Source organism: Haemorhous mexicanus, chromosome 7, assembly GCF_027477595.1.
Source record: "Haemorhous mexicanus isolate bHaeMex1 chromosome 7, bHaeMex1.pri, whole genome shotgun sequence".
NCBI classification, from domain to species: Eukaryota; Metazoa; Chordata; class Aves; order Passeriformes; family Fringillidae; genus Haemorhous; species Haemorhous mexicanus.
In genome coordinates this window covers 2,844,755-2,866,964 of record NC_082347.1, presented here as the reverse complement: position 1 = coordinate 2,866,964, position 22,210 = coordinate 2,844,755, and the positions used below count along the sequence as shown (strand labels likewise).

Genomic DNA, 22,210 nt, shown 5'->3' with positions numbered 1-22,210 from the left:
GGATATGAAGTCCGAGACTATATTTTCATTAACGAGTTAAAAAGATAAGCTTTCATTTTTATTACATTTTTGTTGAAAATCTAAGGACTTGCCTGTGTGGATCTACTTGTAAATTCCCATTTGAGGTGTTCACCTTCATATTGGCCAAGAGTTTATGTTAAAATGACTGGAGGCAGTCACCTACATCTTTACTCACCATTTTTTCAAAATGAGAGTACACATTTTGAAGGCACGGAGTTCAGAAACCTCAATCACAATGTTTATAACCTGTGGGTATGAAAGCTATTCCTCCTGTGTGGAGTGGATTTGTTGTGCATTTTGCTGCTGAATAAGATTTAAAGTGTTGGAGGGAATAGGGACGTGTAGGTGGGGCTGGAGTGGAAGGGAGCAGAACTGCTGCTCTCCTGCAGTGCTGCACAGAGCTCATGTGCAATGCAAGGAGGATAAAGGAGGGGTTTCCTACTGCCACACCCAGCTGTGGGGCTCTGAGCTGGGGTATCAAAGCACCCAGACTCAGCTGGTTTAACCACTGACTTCCACAGAGAAATAACAAACCTGTCTCAGGGTTTGACTCAGAGGAAAGGGAAGCAGGGAAAATGAAATGATGGCTTTGAGTGGCAGGGGCAGGGGAAGAGAAAGGACTCCGCAGGGAGAACTTCCAGAGTTTTCCCAGCTGCAATCAAGATAATAAAGTTGAAAATCCAAGAGCCAATGGACAATCTGACTCCCAAAAAGAGCACTCTGAGAGCAGTCTCTTGCAGCTGGAGTGACTTTCTGTGTGCTCCCACAGGCTCCTTGCAGTTGTGTCACTGGAAGTACCAAGGAGGGATAACAGGGCTCCAAACAGGATTATTTCCTGGGCTTGGAAAAGTCAGGAAAGAAACTCCACACATACTGAGTGCTTCCTGATCCTGAAATACTTGGTGTCTATTTCTGAGGCACAAGAGAAAACCTTTGGATCTTTTACAGAAATCTGAAGATCTCTCTGGTCTAGATCCTAAGATGCAGGATTTGAGGAAGCCAAAGGTTTACATCAGAAAATATTTGATGAGGAATATATTACTAGTCTCTAGTTTTATTCTCTTTATGTTGATCAATATATGTCCAAAGGAGTTATAGCAGAGTCAAGCATGCTATTTGAATCTTTAATTTATCAAAAATTAATTAAAAAAAATTGTCTTGAAATATAGCTATAAACATAAATTTATTTGGTAATCTTTGAGCTTTTAAATTTCACTTCAAAATATGTATACTTAAATTATATTTAAAAATCCATTTAATTCCCCTTGTCGAATGGTATTTCTTTTAACTCCCTGTGGGTTTTTAGGAAAACATCAGAAATCATTATAATACCAGTATCTGTTTTATTGTTACTTTGGCAAATAGTTCTGTATCCAGTTAAAATTAGCTGTAAAACTACTGGTGTGGGAAGTTTCAAAAATGAAGATTTTCAACTGTATGTGTTATTAACTATCCTAGACTATTATCTTTTGCCAAAAGATAACAGTGTTCATAAATTTGATTTGAAAATGTCCAGACACTTTAATCCCAAACACTGGATTCTGGAGGGGTCATTGCTGATACCACACACTGGAAATTACAAGTGTTTGTAATGGCTATAAATGGAACATTTCTAGGTTCTTGCCTATTATAATTCTGCAGGACTATTATAGTTATGAACAGACTATTTTAATGCTTGTGGTTATTATAAACACAGAAGGCAACACAAACAGGTTTATAATGGTGATGAACTAGTTAGAAACTCAAACTTGAACAAGAGGTCAGGGAAAATGATAAAGACCACATCATTTGCCTCTCAGAAAAGTGATTTTTAATCCTATTGCTGCTTGCTACAAAGCAACAACTTGTTCATGAGACAAATAAGCATTCCTTTCCTTCATTTTATTTAAAAAAAAAAAAGAAAAGAAGCTATCATCAAAAGAATTTAGTTTGTAATATTGATACTGTCTGTTAAAAAGCCAGTTTGCCCGGCTGAGTTTGCTACAAGCTAGAACAAGACTAATAGTGTTTGTACAGAATTGTTTGTATTTGCAGAAGTTATATCACATCTGGACACAATAGTTTTGGACAAGTCTGTTGGGTAAAACATGAAGTGTAACTGTTTTCTGAGGAGATTGGTGTTTCAAGCTGGCTCTCCTGAATTTGTCTGGTTTTGGATGTCTCCACTGGGCCATGGGGTGAACAGAAGCTGCTGTGCCAGTTGGATACTCTTGAAATGCTCTGTCTTTTCCTGAGACAGTCTCAGGAACAATCTCACTTGAATCTCCAGGGTCCTGAGCTCTAGGACTCCTCTCAAATTCCTTCTATTCTAGGAGTAATTTTGCTGCTCTAGAACTTTGACCAGGGGCTGCAAAGATCTCTGTACTATTTTCTATGAAAGTAAGTATGTATGTGTAAAGTGGGGAGTATCCAGTGTCCCTGAAAGGATCATTTCTGACTGGGACCAGTGCTGATATTTAGTGGTGTGCTGGTGACTTGCTGACACGAATGACAAGAAAGCCTTCATCAGGCAGACAGAGGTGATGAATCACTGCTACCTCCTTCCCTGTCCAAGGAAAAGGCACAGCTAAATGCAATGGAGGCTTGGCACAAGTGGCTGCTCTACTGTTTCTGCTTCCAAAAGATATTCAGCTGCTGTGGCTTCCCCTTTCAAGCTTGAAGTTCTAAATGGAAGCAGTTTGTTCTGTGCTGGTAGACCAAATAAACAAAGAAACATTATCCCAAAAACATTGACCCAAAGTCTTCTGCAGTGAAATAGGAGCATCCAAATCTCTCATACTAAAACATCAACAACAAAATCGGCAGCACCCTGCACCACTCCAGTGTCAGTAAACAGAAACAAAAGATTACTAATTGGTGGCAATTTTTCTTTCCTAAATAAAGTAAATATTGACTTAGGAGACCTCTGGGAACATGAGGAGTTGCTGGGTTTCTCTACACTGGAATTGTGTGTAGGGAGCAGCAGGGATTCCATTTTTCAGACAGTTTTGAGGATTTGATTGCTCAGCTCATACAGCTCACCTTCTATCTCCAAAATTTTTTTTTATTCTAATGCCAAGGTTGAGACTCACATTATAGAAAATTAAGAGTTACAGTCCTTCGTGGACTCCAAGTTCTGATTGCTCACATACAATTTCTGTGGAACTCCTTAAGAACATCTGCAAGAGAAATTTAGTTTTCAACCTGTCCAAGACTCTTTGACAACTGTGAATATTTCATGCCCTTTATGAACAGAGAAGTCCTGTACTGTAGTTGATACAAATGTCATAGATTCACTCCCACTTTGACACATTTCAGTCCTTGCTTCACCAAGTATCTGTTGGTTGCTAACAGCACAAAAGAGGTCTTATAGGATCATGCCTCTCTGGGTTTTTGTAATACATGTGAAATCATAAATATTGTCCCAAGTAAAATTATAAAAGCTGCAGAGTGCTGTCCAACCATCTTTACTGAACAAAAATACCTGTGCTGCAAAACAGTCCCACATTTCTGAGTGATAACTAATAGCAGAAACAGCTGTATGTCGTTTGAATGTACCAGGCACAGTTTATGCCCCAGCGTTATTTTCTTCCCAGCTATTCTTTGCAGAGTGCTACCACAGGAATAGAGAAAACAGCATGTACTGACAATTGTTGAGGCACGGGGCCACAGGCTGTCCCACCCAGCTGCTGGGGGTGTCCTCTGCTTCCCAGAGACTGTGCTGTGCCCCCTTCCCTCCCAGCAGCCAGCGCTCACATCCCTGTCATGGCGTGCTGCTTGTGCCCTCTGATATACAAATGTTTCCTCACCCTTTCTTTTCTCTCCCCATCGGCAAGCGTTACTCTGGCCTGGGATCTTTCCCTCCACTCTTTCTGGTCCCAAACACTGACACATCCACACCCCTATCTTCCTACTGCCTGCAAGGTGGTTTTTTTGTTTTGCTCTCAAATCTTACTCCTTGTAGAGCGAAGGACTTTAACATGCAGTAAGTGGGGTAGAGATAGAACGAAATATCAGGACAAAATCAGTCTGGCTCAATAGAAAGGGTCTTTATCAGGCTGTTTCTGATTTTCATACCAGCCCATTTTTTTCTTCCACTCCCAGTTATATTCCAGTAACAACAAACTTAGTTTTGTGGATTTAATGCCAGCTCCCACCACACTCCTCAAAGAGACCATCCGCGTAATTTTCACAGACAGTTTTCCCTTCTGCTGAATCCCAATCCTCCTGACAAAACAAGTCAGGAAGACTTTCCTCCCCACCTCTGTTTACACGAGCACCTTTCTTCATAATCAGGTCAGCCTGTGCTTGGGATAAGGCATTACCCTGAACAATCCCACATGGAAATTTGCAAAGAAGCCAAGAGTGCTCACCATGAAGTGTTGTGACCAGGCTGTGTGTGAGCCTCAGTTCTGGTCCTCCCCTGTGCTCTTTGTTCTCCTCAGTGCAGGCTGCTACCTTTCTGCCTGCTCTTTACGAAATAGTAAGAAGGCTAATTTTAGGGTGCTTCATCATGCTGCCTTGCAAAGACACAGTGTCATGTCAGAACCAGCAGCATGTGGCACCACTTGCAGCTATTTTATGAGCTGAGGTTCAGCGTGTTACCAAATCGGTCTCTGCAGGGCACAGCCCGCTCAATTATTGATATTGTGCTCCTGAAGGCTTGCATCTTAAAAATCAAAGGTCACTTTTGGCCTGACCAAAAGCCCAGTTTAATGACACCAAAAAAACCCAAAAGACTACGTGGGAATTTTCATGCTCGGTTAGCACCTGGCCTGCTGATCTATTTATAACAGAAAAATACATGTAATAGTGTGAAACGTCACTTCAATAGGCAGAAAATATGCCACATGTGGGAAGGGGCTGCCCTCCCAACACTCTGTGTAGGATGCTCAAAAATGTTCAGCATCTTCAGCCCCAACCTGCAGGTGCCTCAGCACTTGTCTGGCTGCTGCCATACTGCCAGGGCACAGGGGAGTCACTCAGTGCCAGCTGGTGTGGGCTTGGGGACACTGGATCCACACCAGGGTTTGTGAATGCAAGAGCTTTATCCCTAACACAAAGGTCAGCTTGTTTCCTTCATTATAGACTTCATGTCCAAGGCTCATCCTCACCCTTCGCTGCTTTTTCACTTTCTTTGCATTCATCATCCCATGAACAGCTTTCCTTTGGCTATTTCAGCTATAGTTTGTGGCCTGAGAGGATGAGGGGAATGGGAGGGTTGCAGGTTTTTTGTGTTGCTTATCTTAATTTGAAGGTGTCTCCTCAGTTTTCCTTTAAGCAGCTCCCAATGCCATCAGTTTAGTATTTTTATAGTAATTTATGTTCACAAACATAAATTACTATAAAAATACAGTTGGTTTCAGCATGTTGCCATCAATTAATAAACGATTGGTCTTACTGGTAAGCACATTTGCATTTGAGCTAACCAGAACTGTTTGTGAGCAGGGTGGGCAGAGAGAGAACTACAACAGGCTGAGCTCTGAAGTGGCAAAACACATACTCCGTGTATGTGAGTTCTCTAGGTGGATATTGTGAAGCATCTAAGGATGAAATGTAAAACTGAAATGGCATAAAAGGGTCTGACCATCCCTTGTTTGTAAGCCTATTTGCATTTTAAAGCCTTTTCTTTGTCTTAATCAAGAATATTCTACACAAAGGCTTCACACAAAGGTGGGTAATTTCTCACAGCAAAATGCTGACATCTCGAATTTCATGTTATCAGCTGCTCTGAACACCCATTTCTATTTTCAGTAGTCTGTGACACATCAAAGTATAAAGCAAAGGGGTTTGAAATGGGGAATTGAAGTTTATAAAAGTATGTCCTGGCTGTTGCCAGGAGAAAATGGAGGCAGAGAGTGTGTCTCTGTTACTAACTATACAGAAAGTTTTATGCCATAATACCGTAGCCTTCAAAAACATGTATATTAACTGAAAGATGTTTTCTAGTAATTGAGCATAAAGGACATATTAGTTAACCCTAGACATGATCCTTTTCCCATTTTTGTGTTATCTCAGTGGGGGATTAACTGGGGCACAATTTAAAAACCACAATTGTGCTGACAGCTATCACCAGGCAGTAGCCCAGCATTGCTATTTTAATAATGGCAGGGCAACTGAAAATAGTTTCCTGCTTGTTGTGACCATCAATAAGAAGACTGTGCAATGGTAATAGGAAACCCTCAGGGCTAAGGCACTTACAAGGAAATAAATTCCTTCCCTGAAGTTAAGCAGATTTACATTTCTTGTTTCCACAGGACTTTACATCTTGGAGGTTTTTTTGCAGTACTAGAACGGACAATGGGAATTCTGAGGTGCAAGCACCCCACAGCTCCCCTGAGCACTGCAAGTGCAGACCCTGCCCATTGTGGCAGCTTCAGTGCTGCTGGGTGCAGGATGGGTTGTACCGAGTGCCAGGGAGCCCAGGCAGGGCTGTGGCACCACAGCACACATTCTCTTCCCCCCACTGCCTGTGTGCCTTCAGCCCCAAGAAGGGGATCCCATAAGGTACTAGGGCGTGGTAGGGAGGATATGGCTTCTCTGGCACAAAAAAAGCAAATTTGCTAAGATAAATGATAAGTGGAATAAAAATATGGCTTATACTTTATTTGAAGACACACCTGAATTATTCAATTTACAGTAATCTGATATTAGGATTAATATAATTCTTTGAAATGAAATAGCTATGCCTATTGCAGAAGGAAGTTGAGATTTGTGCAACACTATGTTGTTTCAGGCTTTCTCTATTTTTCAAGCCAGTTATACCAAGTGACTTTTCCTTGTATAAAATTGTAGTGGGCATATAATGTTCTCTTCAAGTACTTGGGCATATCTCCACATGCTGGTCAGAGGACACATTGCACAATGAATGCCAATATTTAAAATCCATTTCACAGTGTAGCTATTCACAGTTACTACTCCGTTGGGCTCACAAATAAAGGAAAAAGGAAGTTTTAGAAGATAACAAATGAAATGTTTTCCTCCGTTTGCTCTGTGTCACAGCTCCTGCTAACCTTTCAGTCTTAGATGCAGAATGGCAAAAGGCAAATCACTCACATTTCTCCTTTAAATAGCAAAACCGGGCATTTGACGCCCTGAAAAGTGCTGCATCATTTAGCCTGTGTCAGCTATGCAGCAACCTCATTTTCCCTAGGTATGAATTTCATATTTCTGGTTTGGATCTTTCCTGATAAATCTACAACCACAAATCCTGAGAAGTCCTGTAGAATCTTACCTATTTACATATACAAGAGTGTTTAATGGCTGGACCAAGACATCACATTGATTGGGATTTTGTGAAATGATTTCTGTTCTACAAAAGGGCAGAAGGACACCAAACACAGAACTTTCCTCACGCACAGTTTGCAAAATCACTTGCTGTGATGTATACCTGGTCCTCGCTTTTTTTCAATTCCCGACCTACATAAAGGTGGATCCTTCCGTAAAGAGGCTGCTAAATAAGGAAATCTCATTTGGATTACCAACTCGGTCCAATTACATAAATTGCAATGGATTTTCCACCCAGTACCAAGCATAATACCAGGGGAAAGAAAAAAAAAAAAAGTTAAGACGTGTGTCTGCCGTGTAAATTCTCCTTTAGGGGCTCCCCTAGAGATACACGTCCACCGAGAAAAACCGTTTTACTGTGCCCATCTTGGGCATGGACACTGAGAGAAGCTTGCAACCAGACTGGCAAATTCCGAAAGCCGCGTTTGCAACCAGACTGGCAAATTCCGAAAGCTGCGTTTGCAACCAGACTGGCAAATTCCGAAAGCTGCGTTTGCAACCAGACTGGCAAATTCCGAAAGCCGCGTTTGCAACCAGACTGGCAAATTCCGAAAGCCGCGTTTGCAACCAGACTGGCAAATTCCGAAAGCCGCGTTTCTTTCCGCGGGAGGGGCAGGGCAGAGCCCCAAAGGCACGCCGTTCCCTGGAGCAGGAAGGCCGAGCAGGGCCGGCGCTCACGGCGCTGCACAGCGGCACCGCTCACCCGCGGGAACCGCGACGTGCTGCCACAAGTTAATGACGCGTAATTGGAGTATGGAGAACAGTTTGTTCCTGCATCCCCCTGGCGGATCCAGTTCCTTCCCACTCACTGATCTCATTCTTTTCGTGCCCTCAGAGATCAAGCAGAGGCTTCCGCAGATCTCCGCGGATCAGGAATAAGGAACAGCAACACGCGCCCAAGCGTCTGGAGAACTCTGCAAGGCAGACGAAACGCCACACGAAGACCACTCCTCAGAGAGCTATCTACCCTAGAACCCACTCCAGTTTTTTTATTCTCAGTTTAAACCCTGCGATGTAACACAACGACGGCTCTGTATTTTCGCGCTCACATGTGTCCCCATGCCGAGAACAGGCACAGCTTCGGTCACCACCGGAGGGAACGGCCGAGCTCGGCGCCCAGCCCTGCGGTCCCCGAGCTCACGGGCAGAAGGAGAGCGTCACGCCGGGGCCCCGCGCCTCCCGGGCCGCTCCCTCGCCTCATTTCTGCTGTCAGCTCCTCGCCCCGCCTCCTTACAGCCCAACGGCGGGAACCGAACCACGCGGTGCCTCCGAGCGCAACGTCCCTCCTGCAGCTCCGCCGAGCCCCGGGCGACGGCTCCGCGCCGCGTCCCCGCCCCCGACCACGAGGCCGGCCCGGCGGGAGGCGGGCGGTGGAGCGGGCGCTGCGGTCCCGCCCGCCGAGCCGGCGCCTGCGCGGCAGCGGCGGCCGGGCCCTGTCACCGCGCCCGGGGCTGCTCACGCTGCTCACGCCCCGGCCGTGGCCGGCGAGCGCCTGCGGTGGGCGGGCTGCGGAGGGGAGCGGAGCGCTTCGCTACCACCGGTGAGTCCCGCCGGGCCTTAGCGGAGCCGGGCGCTGCCGCCCTCGGGCCCCGCGGGGCGGAGGGGAAAGTGGCCGGGGCCGCGGGGCCCCACGGCGGGACGCGGCCGCGGGAGCGGGGCGGGGGCGCCGCGGGGCAGGTGCGGCCCGGGGCGGTTGGGAGCAGGCCGGGCGGCGCCGCAGAGCGGCCGCGGGGCACGGAGGGGTCCGGCCGCCGCCCCTCTCCGCCGCCGGGCCGCGCCCGCCGCTCCCTCCGCAGCCCGGCGCGGCGGGCCCGGGGAGCCGAGCCCCGCCGAGGGAACGCGGGGCCGCGGCGAGCGCCGGGGCGGGCGGGGTCCCCTCACGGGGCACGGCCTCAGCCCGCGCGAAGCGTCCGGGCGCTTCCCGGCCGCCCGCCCGCGGCTCGGGGTGAGTGCGGGGCTGCCCCGGGCCGGGCCGGCCGCCGGCACAAGCGGGGGTTCCCGGCGCGAGGTGGCTCTGATGGCCACGCACGGGGGTGAAAGAGTGCCGTGATTTGAGATCAAAGTACAGAACTTTGGCTGCTGGCTCTTAAATGATGCAAAACAAAACAACCCCGCCTTCCGTGGAAATACATATGTAGCTCAACAGAAAGGAGAACTTTTCTTATTTTTTTTTCTCTGCTGGAGATGGAGATAAATCTTGACTATAGAAATCTCGAAGAGCTGTAGTGATACATCTTTTCTGATTTCTTGTGTTGCAGGTTGAAGCAAGTCACTGCTACAGATGTGTGACGTGTGCTCTTGCGTAGCTATGTCCTAACTGAAGACGTCTTCGTTCCGATGTCCCCTTCTGAACGTGGTAGGATATAGCTAGGGAAATATTTGATCATGCCTCACCTCCTGAGATAGGTAAACAGAATGCAATATATTTTAAGCTGTTTGGCTGTTTTGGTTCGGTGTTGCTTTTGGGGATTTTTATGCCGTCACAAAAATAAGTGTCTTGTTTATTGTATTTTGTCTTTTGCGAAGAAAAATAGTTTATCCTGTTGTGCTGGCAAGAATTCTGCCATTTGGTGTACGTAACACTTAGATGTTAAGTGTTGGCTTGCTTCTCTGAGCAGTTTGGGATTTAGGTAGTTTATACATGTTATGGCCCTGCAGAATGTCTTCTAAATAATGGTCACAGATGAAAATTCATAGTAATTTCTCATTAGATTACATTGACTTTTAAATTGCTCTGAAAATGCAGGGAAACGTGCTGTCATGGAAATGTGGTATAAGTAGTAGTGAAAATGTTGTCACCGATTTTTTGTCGTATGCACTACTGCAAATGAAAGAGAAGGGCAGCTCTGAATCCTTTCCAAAAAGGTACAGAGTCTGTCAGCACAAATTCTGATAATTGTAATTTAGGGATTAGGGGTGTGGACTTGCTTGGGGGAGTTACGTGGCCTCCTGCTACTGCAGAGTAACTGAAGCTGTAGCTGGTGTTGACTGCAGTGCAAGACTGGGGACTTGAGTTTCAGCTATTTATTTTCTTTTAAATTGTGAGTTCAGTTGACTCCTAGTTGTTTAAATGCAATGACTGACACAGCATAGTGTACTTTGTATTGCATAACTGGATTGATCAGAGTTGACCACTTTTTTCCAAGCTATGAGTCAAGTGTTGTTTTTGGTGATGATCTTGAGGCCATACACAGTCATGCAACTCCTCAAGTAAAGAAAGTAGCCGGTACTGTCCCCTTGGAAGATATTTGAAGTCATTTCCACTGGCTAGAAGTGGCTGCAACTGCAAATTTGTATAAATTTGGATTAGGGATTAAAGGAATTTTACGAAGAATGACATTTTAAATTTTTGAAACAAAGTTATGCAAAACCAGTGACCTGCACATCTTAAAAGTTGTATCTGAAATGGGAAAGAAAGCATTTCACTGCAGAGTTAATGCAAATCCTGTCCAAGAAAGCAAATCACACTCTTAAAAATTGTTCAGGGTTTGAATACATTGGTGTAGAGAAATTGAGCTCATGGATTACATGCTGTATAGAAAGTAATGTAAATGTTGGGGACAATACTGAAAAATGTACATTTTCCTTTTTTCTCAACAGCTACGAAGAAGGAGTATTCTAGAAAAGTGAATTTGGAAGATCTCTGATAAAAAGAAGTGTAAACATGTTGTGCTGGGGCAATGCATCTTTTGGACAGCTTGGATTGGGTGGAATTGATGAAGAGATTGTTTTAGAACCCAGAAAAAGTGACTTTTTCCTAAATAAAAGGGTCAGAGATGTAGGATGTGGACTGAGACACACTGTTTTTGTCCTGGATGATGGGACAGTTTATACATGTGGATGCAATGATCTGGGACAACTGGGGCATGAAAAAGCCAGGAAAAGACCCGGTAAGTTTAGAAGTGATGAATTGTGGGGATTCTGTGGGGTGGTGGGTGTGGCTTTCGTTTTACTGTGCTTCCTCAAAGCCGAGATCGCCAGTGTCTGCATGGGGCAAATTCATGCTCAGCAGTTCTTCCAAGAATGGACTTCTTTTTGACTGGAAAAGCATTGCTCTGCTGGGATGGGTTCTTGTGGCAGCTGGGAACAAACAGCCATGAAACATGGCAGTCCCCCCATATTTTTGCATGCTGTACAGCTGGACAGTGCCACTAGTTTTTGTTTCAAGCATGACTGTGGGAGACTCAGCGCCCGTTTCTGCTCTCGAGGGGAGCTGACCTGCTGCAATCCATGGCTGGTATTGTACTTCATGTGTGGGTTTGGCTGTTGGAATATGGTGGAAGTGAGTATTTGGCATGTCACTGCAGGGAAACACGCAGGTTTTAGTTGTCTGATCCGTGATGTGCAGCAGGTCTGATTTGAAGCAATGTTCTCTTTTTGTAAGAACTAAAAATAAAACTTTTATCAAAAGGCTTATCAGCATAAGCAGCGCTACGGGGAGAGGGTTTGGAAAAGCCTAAAGGATGCTGTGTAACACTTCTTTGGGCTTTTTTTCTTCCCACCTGTGTTTGGTGTGTGTTTCTGCTCCCTCCTAGTGCAGTTCTGGAGCAGAACTGGGTAAACATCTTGCAGGGACTGCAGAGGAGTGTGCACATGGGCTCCCTTCAGAGCTTGGATGTGAGTCATAGCTGGTGCTGGGAGCCAGGGAACAGTGCTGCTCACTGCTCACAGCACAGCAAACTGGAAAGGCTCACTGAGACTTGGTTCTAATCACTCCTAGAGCACTTTCACAACTGGCTTGGCTCAATACTTGCCACAAATTTTTCAAATGGAAATGAAGTGTCATGGGGTATTTTAATAGTTCTCCTTTACACAGAGTTTCAGTTTTGGTGCCAGTTAAAGATTTTCTTGATTTTTTTTTTTTTAAACTAATGTGGACTTCTATTGGGAAACAGTATGTGGATATTAAAACTGATAAACTTTAATCCTGTTTAAACATCTCCTTCACAAACATGAAGAGAAACTCAGCATGTCAAACTTACTCTGCTTGTTGCCCACTTTGAAAATTTTGGTGAATTGTCTTTTAGTCTGAAGGTTACAATGAAAATATCTGACATTTAATTTGCATGGCCTTTCATATGTAGTGGACCTACTCTAATTTATTTTTTTTTAACATGCTCAGACACATGAGGATTGTAATGTCCTCCCTAATCTTCCTTTCACCCAGAGGTTACTGATATTTCTGCTAAGTGTTGTTTGAAGTCAGAGCGTTGGGATAACTTCAGTTGCACAGCCCAAAGAGGCTTGGTATCTTTATAGATGGGTGGATGCTCTCTTTTAAATGTGTTTCTGCTAACTGAAGATAATTTTGTTGCTGACTGTGTGTCTTTGCTACCTCCTTGTTCCCCACTGCCTTTCTTCTTTCCTCCTTCTAGAGCTCTGCTTGCCATGGGCACTGCATGGCTGTTCCTTAATCCATTTTAGGCAGTCAGGCTGGCTGGTTCAGCAGCTGGGGGAGATTGCCTGAGCTAATCTGTGTGCTGGTGCCTGAGCTGGAGAGTGCTTCCATGACCTCTCCCACTGGCAGAGCTGTGGGAGGCTCTGATGGGTGAACTGGGGTGGCAACCTCTTTAGTCAGACCAGCTGGATGTAATAAAAAGAACCTATATCTGCTGCCTGTGTTAGTTTATTTTGGAAGCTGAGTGCCTGTCATGCTGCTGATAATGTGAGCTACTGTTGTGAAGCTGACTTGGGCTGGGCTGTGTTTAGAGTGCCCATCACATTGACAATACGCAGGCTTTTTCAGTGCTGTGCCATTCTTAGGCTGGAATAGAATTTCTGTTTGAAAACTGGGAGTAAAATGTCCAAGCAGTCCCTTATTTAAAGAAATTATTAAAAATTCCAGCCTTAATGACAGGCCCTGATGATATTTCTCTGCTTTACTTATTGCTGGAATTGAAATGTTATTCTGATCACAAATCGTAAGCCCAAAACCAAGCTTTGTGTTTCCAAATGCATTGGTGCAGGCTACTGGAAAAAAAATCAGAGATATTTGAGTGTGTGCTTTTCAGAGGTGTCACTGTATGTCTAGAAAAATTACTCTTTAGGATCTGTTTCTACAGTGTTTTGCATTATAAAGAAGACATTGTGTAGCTCATTGCAAAATCAGTAGCTTTAGTCTGTAATTTGCCCTGCCTTGTTTTGCAGGCTCTTTCTTAATAATGAATAGGTGAATTTAATTTGCTGTGGTGGAATGTTTTACTCTTACATAATGTCTACACGTGTAGTCATTTGACAATGATCTGTTTGACCTTACTGTTAATTGAGTTTCTGCACTCATTTTCAGATGGCAAGATTAGAAGGATCCGTTAGGATCCAGGTGTGGGTTTTGTGCCCTGCTGTGTACTGCTCCAGAAACAGTCATCACTTGGTTACTTCAGGGTGTCAGATTCTACTCATTTCTCCTAGAACTGCATGTCTATCATTTTAAATAAAGGGTGTTTCAGCAGAACTTATGGGCTTAGTTGATGTCTTAGTACTGTGTAAACTGTTTGGAACAAGCCTAGCTTGTTAGTAGCTTTTTTTTTTTAAACCAACTAATTTTATTTATTCCTTTTTTTAGAGCATGTTGGTGCACTGGATGCCCAAAATATTGTAGCTGTGTCATGTGGAGAAGCCCACACTCTTGCATTAAATGACAAAGGTCAGGTATATGCTTGGGGTCTGGCTACTGATGGACAGCTTGGCTTGCCAGGAACAGAGGAATGCGTCAGAGTGCCCAGGTTAAAAATAGTCCATAATAAGTTGCCTTTTTTTAAAATAATGTGCTGAAATCACATTGTTTAAGCTATTCTGTTGTTACAGGTAAAGCCATATAAATATAGAAATTGTCTATTAGCTGTGACACTTGAATGCTGTGTGTAGACAGTTTCCTTTCTCAGAAAGTCCTGTGAGAAATGTGTTACAGGTGTGCTTGGTTTGGTTTGGTGCTTTTTGGGGTGTTGTGTTTGTTGGGTTTTTTTAATAGTCCTCCCCTAACAATGAGACTTACAGTGGAAAAGTAGGATGGGTATTTTAAGAGTTTGAATGCCATTTAAGAGAAGTTAAGGAGAAATAGAGTGTTAAACTTTCAATCTGAAGAAGGTACATTTGCTGTCCTATCTTTGTAGCTCAGTTTTCACCCCAAAGCCTTTCAGCTGTGATTGAATAATACACCTTCTACTTAAAAAAATTCATGTTGTTGTTTTCAGAATGCCATAAGCATTCCAGGTACCTGAAGTCCACACACAAAAGTAACAATTCCTTGGAACCTTAGTAATTCATGACCATAATATTAAAAATGTTCTATCTGCATCCAATTTAAAAGCCCACAGGCCCTTCAGAAACTTTTTTCTCATCCCAAGTTGAAAGCATTATTAGTTTTAGTGCACATGTGCATGTATTTGCAACTTCTTTATAATGTTGTGCAATATGTATTAGGTCTATAAACTGAAGTTTTGGAAACTGGAAAGTAAGAATGAGTTTTTTCTTGTGTTCTGTATTCATTCCTCCATTCAGCTGTGTGAGATCGCCTTCCCAGCACATGAACCTCCCTAATTCTTCATTATGGACTTTTACAGACTTGATCTATTTGAAAATAAGGCAGAACTTGACCTTAGAAGGTTTAGGAAAAAAGCAGTTTTGTCTTTAGATTTTGCTAAATAGCATCTAATGAAAGTTGGGATGTTTAGTACATTTCAGTAAAGAGGATTCACATTTTGTATATTACCTTTTATTTTATACCATGATATGGTAGCTTAATTCTTTCTCTGTTTTCTTACTCCAATAGAAATATTAAAAGCTTATCAGAGATCCAGATTGTCCAAGTTGCTTGTGGTTATTATCACTCACTAGCACTCTCAAAAGGTAAGCCAAATCCTCCTGGAGTTTTTTGTAGTTTTGTACCAGGGAGTTCGAAAGTTTTCAAGATCTATTTTATCTTTTTTTTTTTTTTTTTTTTTTGTTAAATATGCTACCACTTAGCACAGATGGGATTTCAGGTTGGTAGGGGCTGTGTAATTTAATAATGGAAGCTTGAATTTGAAAAACGAATGTACAAATGGATGTTGAGTTGTGCTTTTATTTCTTCAGGGTATGTGTGTGTTGGTTTTTTCTCATCATCTGGCTTTCCTGTGACTTCCTTTTTATTTTGTTTCTTTTTCTTGGTCCCAAATCTTTCACACTGGTCTGTTTTAACCTGTAAACTCAAATTACTGAGGCTGGCAGGAATGACTTCCTTGTGTGCTTCATGATGGCAAAGCCTCTGGTTTTTGCTGCTTCCATAGTTAAAATGCCATGTCCCAGAGAAGCTACCTTTTGGAAGTTTAAATACCTGTCTTCAAATTCCTGCTGGGGCTGTGAGCACATGCTTAGTTGGCCTCACTGGTACTGCATGTCTGGTTAGTGCAGCTCTCCAGAAACAAAAATGAATTTCAATTTGCTTGTTGCTTGTCTCATCAAGAGATAGGAGAGTTGTGGCCAAAACTTCCACTTGGAAGAAGTGGCTGCTGTAAAGGGTTAAGGGGAACTTCCCAACTTAGAACAAAATTCCAGAAAGTTTGTAGTTTGTCAGTGTTTCTTAACAATGTGTGTTTAACATATGAACCAAATAACCCTGGGGAGGCAGGTGTTCATTGTACACAGAATGATTTTACTTTTTCTCTGTAAATTCAGTAGTTTATATTGATTATATGTGCCTGAGTTCTGTATGTGACTTTCCATGGGCTCCTTTTGAGCATTTCCTGTGCCATTATGTATTCCCAGGTGTAATTATCATAATAACCCAAGGGAATGCCTTTGTTTCAGGGCAGGCAGGGCTTTAGGAGTAACCCTTTCCCTGAGTTAAGATCTGCAGCAGAGTTGTGTTGTCGAGTGTTCTGTTGGTCAAAGGTGCAAGAATGTCACAGGAATTTGTGATTTGAAATTCACTCAGTGTTTTAAATAGTTACAGGCTTCAAGTACAGCATCACTGTTTTATTGCCAGGTCATGGGTTTGCAGCTCTGTTTCTGTTCTTGATGTGGCTCTAGGGTGTTTTGGGTTTAGTTGTAAATATCAATAAATAAAATCTGAGACCTGTACTCCAGGGGATGGGTTTCATTATTTCCCCATCTTGATAAAACTGTTACTGGAAAGGTGGAGATGGGAGAGATGTAGGAAGCATTTTGAAGGTGACATTGCTCTTGAAAACGTGTCACATCAGCAAAACTAAATTATTTTGTGTTTGGGTGTTGATCTTCAGAATAGTAAATACCTTGGCAAAACATTGGTTGTTCAAGAGAGTATTTTATTTTAGAAGCAGTCTTAACATCAGTAGGTCTTTGATTGTTATTCTTTAAAATGTTTTTTTTCCCTTTGTAAATTACCAAATGACATTATAAACCTTGTGCTTCAGTGATTATGTAATGAAGACAGTATTTAAAAATATAAATCTCTTAAATTGTCTGTCAAAATTTAAGCATCTTACCTTAGAAAACCTTAAATGAGGCTTTTGATTGGAAGTAAGAGAATTTTCCATGTCCAGGGTGCAGCTTCAGCAGATGCCTGCATCAACATCTGTGCAGTAGTGGAACTTCCCATGGAGCAGTGCCTTGTTTTGTAATAACCAAGCTCAGTAGATCTAGCACTGTTGAACCAGGAATGTTGAGAGCAGTTTGGAGGGGTTTGAATGTGATTTAAATACTTCCAGTCTGATTAAGTGCTTGAGTTGAATGCTTGCAAATTACTCAAGAATGCTTAGCTTCAGAAGTCAGTAGTTTGTATGCATTTTCAAACTCAAAAGTTTTTGAAGAGTGACAGTCTAACTTTTAGCTTTTCTTACAGTGGATAAACATTGTATTATTAAACTATATTAATTGTATTTCTTGGTTGTTTATTTTTTCCTTCAAACAGGAAGTGAAGTGTTTTCCTGGGGACAAAACAAATATGGCCAGCTGGGCTTAGGTTATGAGTATAAAAAACAAACCTCCCCACAAATGATTAAATCTCTGCTGGGAATCCCTTTTGCACAGATTGCAGCAGGAGGAGCTCATAGTTTTGTACTGACTCTTTCTGGAGCCATATTTGGATGGGGACGCAACAAATTTGGGCAGCTGGGTGTTAATGATGATAATGGTAAGTAAGCCTTGCTTCAGAGGGTTTGGGGTGTGCATCTGAGGAGAGCAGTGTTCCTGGGAAAGGAGCAGCCACAACAAACCTTGTTGTGTCTCACTCACTTCTTGTGCAGTGCTGCTGGAGTGTGCCAGTGCCACGGAGAAGGCACAGAGCTGTTTTCCTCAGCTGCTGTCTGGTGGGAATGCTGACAGTGTTATGTTGAAGCTCTTGCCTGCTTCACTTGTGTTCTTTCCCTGTTTGACATCTTCCTGTGATGTAATGGGATTGAGCTGAAATACTGTGCAGCAGTTACAGTTTGGACTGGATTTTATGTGGATGAAATTGCTTGGCAAAAGCAGTAATCTGTCAAAACTAATTGGTTGTCCTTAGTAGTCACATTCATTACTTTTCCATTCCTATCTCAGGCTACTCTTGATAATAATTCAGTTTTTGGCTAACCATTTCCAAAATTTCCTCTGCTAGGTGGATGACCCTCAATGATTTTTAGATTAGACAGAAAATTCTTTCTTTTTTGGTTGTATTGTGTTACATACACAGTATGTGCCACAGGGCTCCAGGATGGCAGTATTTGCTGTCAGGGTCCTGTAATACACAGTTTTGTAGTGGATAATCTGTAGATGGTTTCATGAGTTCAGATTTTCTTACTGGTTCATTGTTGTCCACACCATTTAAAATGGGGAAAATGGGTTGTAAGTAAAATACTCAACTGAATGCCTTAAAAATTGTCACATTCATGTAATAAGAAGATTACAATCATTTTTCAGAAATCATGGGAGACTTCAGTTGCTCCTACCTGTTCTTTGGAGCATGTATAACCCTAGGTTTTTATGTAGCATCACTTCTGAGTAAAATCCCTTTTAAATGTCTTCAGAGGTTTTCTTGCAGACCTGTTGGCATGCCTGACAGGTTTTAAGACATGAGCACTGATATTTTAAAGAATTGCCTTTGTGCAAAGTTGCCTTGTCCTAGTGATGGAGGGAGGTTATGTTTGCTTCCTGTTTGTTCAGAGCTCCATTCTGTCATGCAGTCACATTAAACTGTGTATAAATATACTTTCCAGAGAAGCCCACCTGACTCTGATGCCAAGGTGATACCTTTTGTGTATCCTCAGTGTTCTTAGCATTCCTTAAGCCTGATAACTTGGCATAGTGCTGGTATTGTGTCAGGCCAGGAGGCCAGATGTCCTAAAGGCCTCGTAGTGTAGGGTTTTCTAGCCTCCTGCTACCTTGGGAAACCAAGGTCCCCTCTGGAACACACCCTGTGAAACAGAGATTTGGCCTGTCCAGGGTAGGATTCCACAGATGGGGGAATCTCACACCATTCTTCCAGGCCTCCCACTGGGGCATCCTTGTTAGACATGCTAATTTGTAAGGGCTGCAGATGGCATAGGGGGTCTGTTGTGTGTGTGCATTGCAGCACATTCCACCTTGGCCAAGTGGAGCACCAGCAAGGATCCTAGTTTAACACTGAGGTAAAAAGCCCTTATCCCTTAGCTGTGTCTGGCTCTCAGCTTTTAGGACCAAGGAAAAGGTATCAATACCAACTTACAGGACCATTTTAAAAACATGAAACACATAAACAATTCATTTAAAACACAGAAACAATGATCAGTTATTTTCTTTTCTCATGGCCAGTGCCAGGTCTAATGTAATGTTCCATATTTAGTTGTCTGTGTATTGACATGTGATCCTGTGCTAATGAAAATGAGAGCAGGGGCTACAAGCTTTTTCAGTGTCTTAGTTAGTCCCTGTTTTATTCTGTAGTAACACTTCCATCTCCAAAACTCAGCCGTGGTGATTGTGTTGTGCTAACAAATTTAAACTGCTTGCTTGACTAGAACCAAATCAGAATAAATAAGCAAAATTACTTGGTTTTTTATTTTTTTGTCAAAATAAGTGACCTTTCTCTGTTAAACCTTTCAGACAGGTATGTTCCTACCCTGCTGAAGTCCCTGAGAAGTCAGAAGGTTGTTCATATATGTTGTGGAGAAGATCACACTGCTGCCCTTACAAAGGTACAGAACTTAAAGATGTGTTTATGCTCCAGTTTGTTTAATATTTCCAGGAGAAGATGCTACCTGAACAGGGAAAAATAAACTAAGTTCTAAATAAAATTTCTTCTAAATTTATGGGATTAAGTTGAAGACAGATTGGAAGAATGATTAAATTTTTGAAAAAAAATTACCAAATACAAGAAATCTTGCATTCTATATGCTCGCTCTCCTTTTTCATGCACAGAAGTTAACTCCAAACTTACTTTAAAGCTGATGGGCTGGGTTGAGATACTGAATGTACTGTGAATGTTTGTAGAGATTGCCACCCATGTGTGTGGCTCCACTGTCCCCTGCAGAGCCAGGGGCTGACACACCCTTTGTAGGCAGTATTGTGTGTGTGTGAGCTTTCTCCAAGTCCTTCTGAAGTTCAGAAGAACCTGGCACTGTTTGCTGTCCTGACTCAGGGGCTGAGGCTGTTGGGTTTTCTCAGTGGATGCTGCAATTCTGGTGATGGTTTCCAGCTGAGGGCCTGGCTGATGCAGAGTAGAGTTGAAGGAAACTGAGTCACAATTTCAAAGCATCTGAAAAGGGCAAGTTTCAAAGTTGTTGTGAGGTAAGGTGTATAACTTCTGAAAATATTTTTGATTTAAACATTGAAGGTGTTGGTTAATATCTTGATTAATCAAAAACTCTTAAAAAATTACTTGCCTTGCAACAATATTGAAATTTCTGGTTTCTTATGCTTTCAGAGAATGAGGCTGTTTCAGCCATACTGTGTATTATCTGCTGAGCAGGGCAGCTTCCTGTTTGCTGATCACTTCAACATTTGTACTCTGAGTTTCAGAGCTGGAGTGTACTTTTTAGTAGTGGGAGTTTGTACACGGGTGAAGTTCATCAAGAAAACTGGAAGAGAGGGAAAATGAGGATTAGGATCTATAAATGCCACAAGTTAATGGCAGGACTGTTGTATGATAATAAGGAAGTTAGATGAGTCTGATTAACACAAGTGAGGTAATATTTCATAGCTGTGCCATTGCAGTTCACTTGCAATTCTTCTGTGTCTCAGGACCCTGTTGTGCCCTGTATATTATCTGTCCTTTCCCTGCAATGCCAAAATCACCAGAAAAGATTTATTAAACCCCTGTTTCTGTGAAGTTTCTTGTTCTGAGATATATGATCATCCTAATGTAAAAAATTTATTTCTTTAGGAAGGTGGGGTTTTTACATTTGGAGCTGGAGGCTATGGTCAGTTGGGTCATAACTCTACCAGCCATGAGATAAATCCAAGGAAAGTTTTTGAGCTTATGGGAAGCGTTGTCACACAAATCACCTGTGGCAGGTAAGGTCTATTCTCTGCTAACCCTGTGACTCTTACACATAGCTTGTTTTGTATAAAACTTTATATCTATTGCAATATGAACTGGGGGTTTTCTTTACCCTTTGTGGTCAGGGAAAACAAAATGACCCCTAACAAAAGATATTTAGTGATGTTTTGGGGATTCTAGAAGCATTCATAGAAGAGCTAAAGGAAGTTGTGTATTTGAGAGGCTGTGATTTTCTAAACTGGCAGTGTGAGCAATAGTGTGAGAGTTGTGAGAGTTTGTTGCTATCACTTCATTTCCTGCAGAAGAACAAGTGTGTTTGGGGAAGTACAAAATAGTTCACACAAATTCCCAGCTGGTTCTTTACAGGCCTGTGAGAGGAGAGGGGGAGTCTAAAGCTGAGCAGGATGGGAAGGGAAAGGAGGTGCAGGCAGTCTCTAGACATTCATTTCTGATATGCTCTAAAGGTCAGACAGGGGCTAAGCACTGGCAGCTCCATTCTGGGAACCTTTCCATAAAAAAGGAGGATTGCCTTTTGGAGTGTGAGTGGAATATTGCCAGTGGCAGGGCATTGCAGGAGAGCAGTGTGGAGTGTTGGGTAGGACAGGACCTTTCACACACTGCTTAGCACAGGTCCTGGCCAGGCCTGCACACAGCTTGTTCCAGTGCTTAGGTTTGTGTTACTGAATTCTCTTTGCCCTAGGCAGCACACCACTGCATTTGTCCCTTCTTCTGGAAGAATTTACTCTTTTGGACTGGGAGGCAATGGGCAGCTGGGTACAGGGACCACCAGTAACAGGAAAAGTCCCTTCACAGTGAAAGGAAGCTGGATTCCCTTCAGTACTCAGTGCCCAATGAGCCCAGGTAAGCACCAGCTGATGCATTTACTGCTTGATTGCCTGTTCCTTGTAGTGCCTTAAAATTCTTGAGATTTAAACTGATTGTGGGCTGTAATAATTTTTCCCAAACAGTTTGATTGCGCTGTGCTCTGTGTTCCTGCTGTAGGAATTACATGCCTGTGGCTGGTGGGTGAGGGCCTCTGGTAGGACTAGACCTAGAACTAACCTCAGGGAAAGATGGTTTTCACCATTGTATTGACAGAGTGGACGGGAGACAAGCACATCCCATGATGATCAGCAAGTCTCAGTTTATTGATTTAACATGTGTGCTCTTATAACAGTGATAATAAGGCTCATACATATTGCAAAACTAAAGCTCACTATTGGTTTGCTATAAAAGGTCAGCTCCACCTTTGTTGCCACATACTCAGGATGCCTATGTTTTCTCCCCCCCAGCTAGTTTCTGCTTCTGCACCCCGTTATGGTATAACTTCTTGCTCAAGGATACTGTGGCCTTGCCCAAGGCCTTCTGCTAAAGGCCCATTGCTTTACCAGTGGTGTTTTATCATGTCCCTTCTCTTCAAGCCAGGTCTCCCCAAAACTCTCCACATTGTATCATTAACTAGTGTTTCAGTGTATTGTATCAAGGTTCTACCACAAGGGAACCTTTCTGTAACCC

The 22,210-nt window shown here is 42.9% G+C and overlaps 1 protein-coding gene across 3 annotated transcripts in view; it reads left to right on the top strand.

The window, feature by feature from the left end:
- The first annotated feature begins 8,689 nt into the window (after nucleotides 1-8,689).
- Nucleotides 8,690-22,210, top strand: part of HERC4 (HECT and RLD domain containing E3 ubiquitin protein ligase 4) — a 29,771-nt gene continuing 16,250 nt past the window's right edge. For 2 of the 3 annotated variants that reach the window (XM_059850824.1, XM_059850822.1), the window contains exons 1-9: nucleotides 8,690-8,827; nucleotides 9,546-9,693; nucleotides 10,888-11,177; nucleotides 13,850-14,009; nucleotides 15,056-15,132; nucleotides 17,156-17,377; nucleotides 19,300-19,391; nucleotides 20,579-20,709; nucleotides 21,396-21,556. In XM_059850824.1, coding sequence (XP_059706807.1) covers nucleotides 10,952-11,177; nucleotides 13,850-14,009; nucleotides 15,056-15,132; nucleotides 17,156-17,377; nucleotides 19,300-19,391; nucleotides 20,579-20,709; nucleotides 21,396-21,556 — 1,069 coding nt within the window. In that variant the 5' untranslated portion in view covers nucleotides 8,690-8,827; nucleotides 9,546-9,693; nucleotides 10,888-10,951. The remainder of the gene's footprint in view (nucleotides 8,828-9,545; nucleotides 9,694-10,887; nucleotides 11,178-13,849; nucleotides 14,010-15,055; nucleotides 15,133-17,155; nucleotides 17,378-19,299; nucleotides 19,392-20,578; nucleotides 20,710-21,395; nucleotides 21,557-22,210) is intronic. The other variant, XM_059850823.1, reaches the window with a different exon arrangement.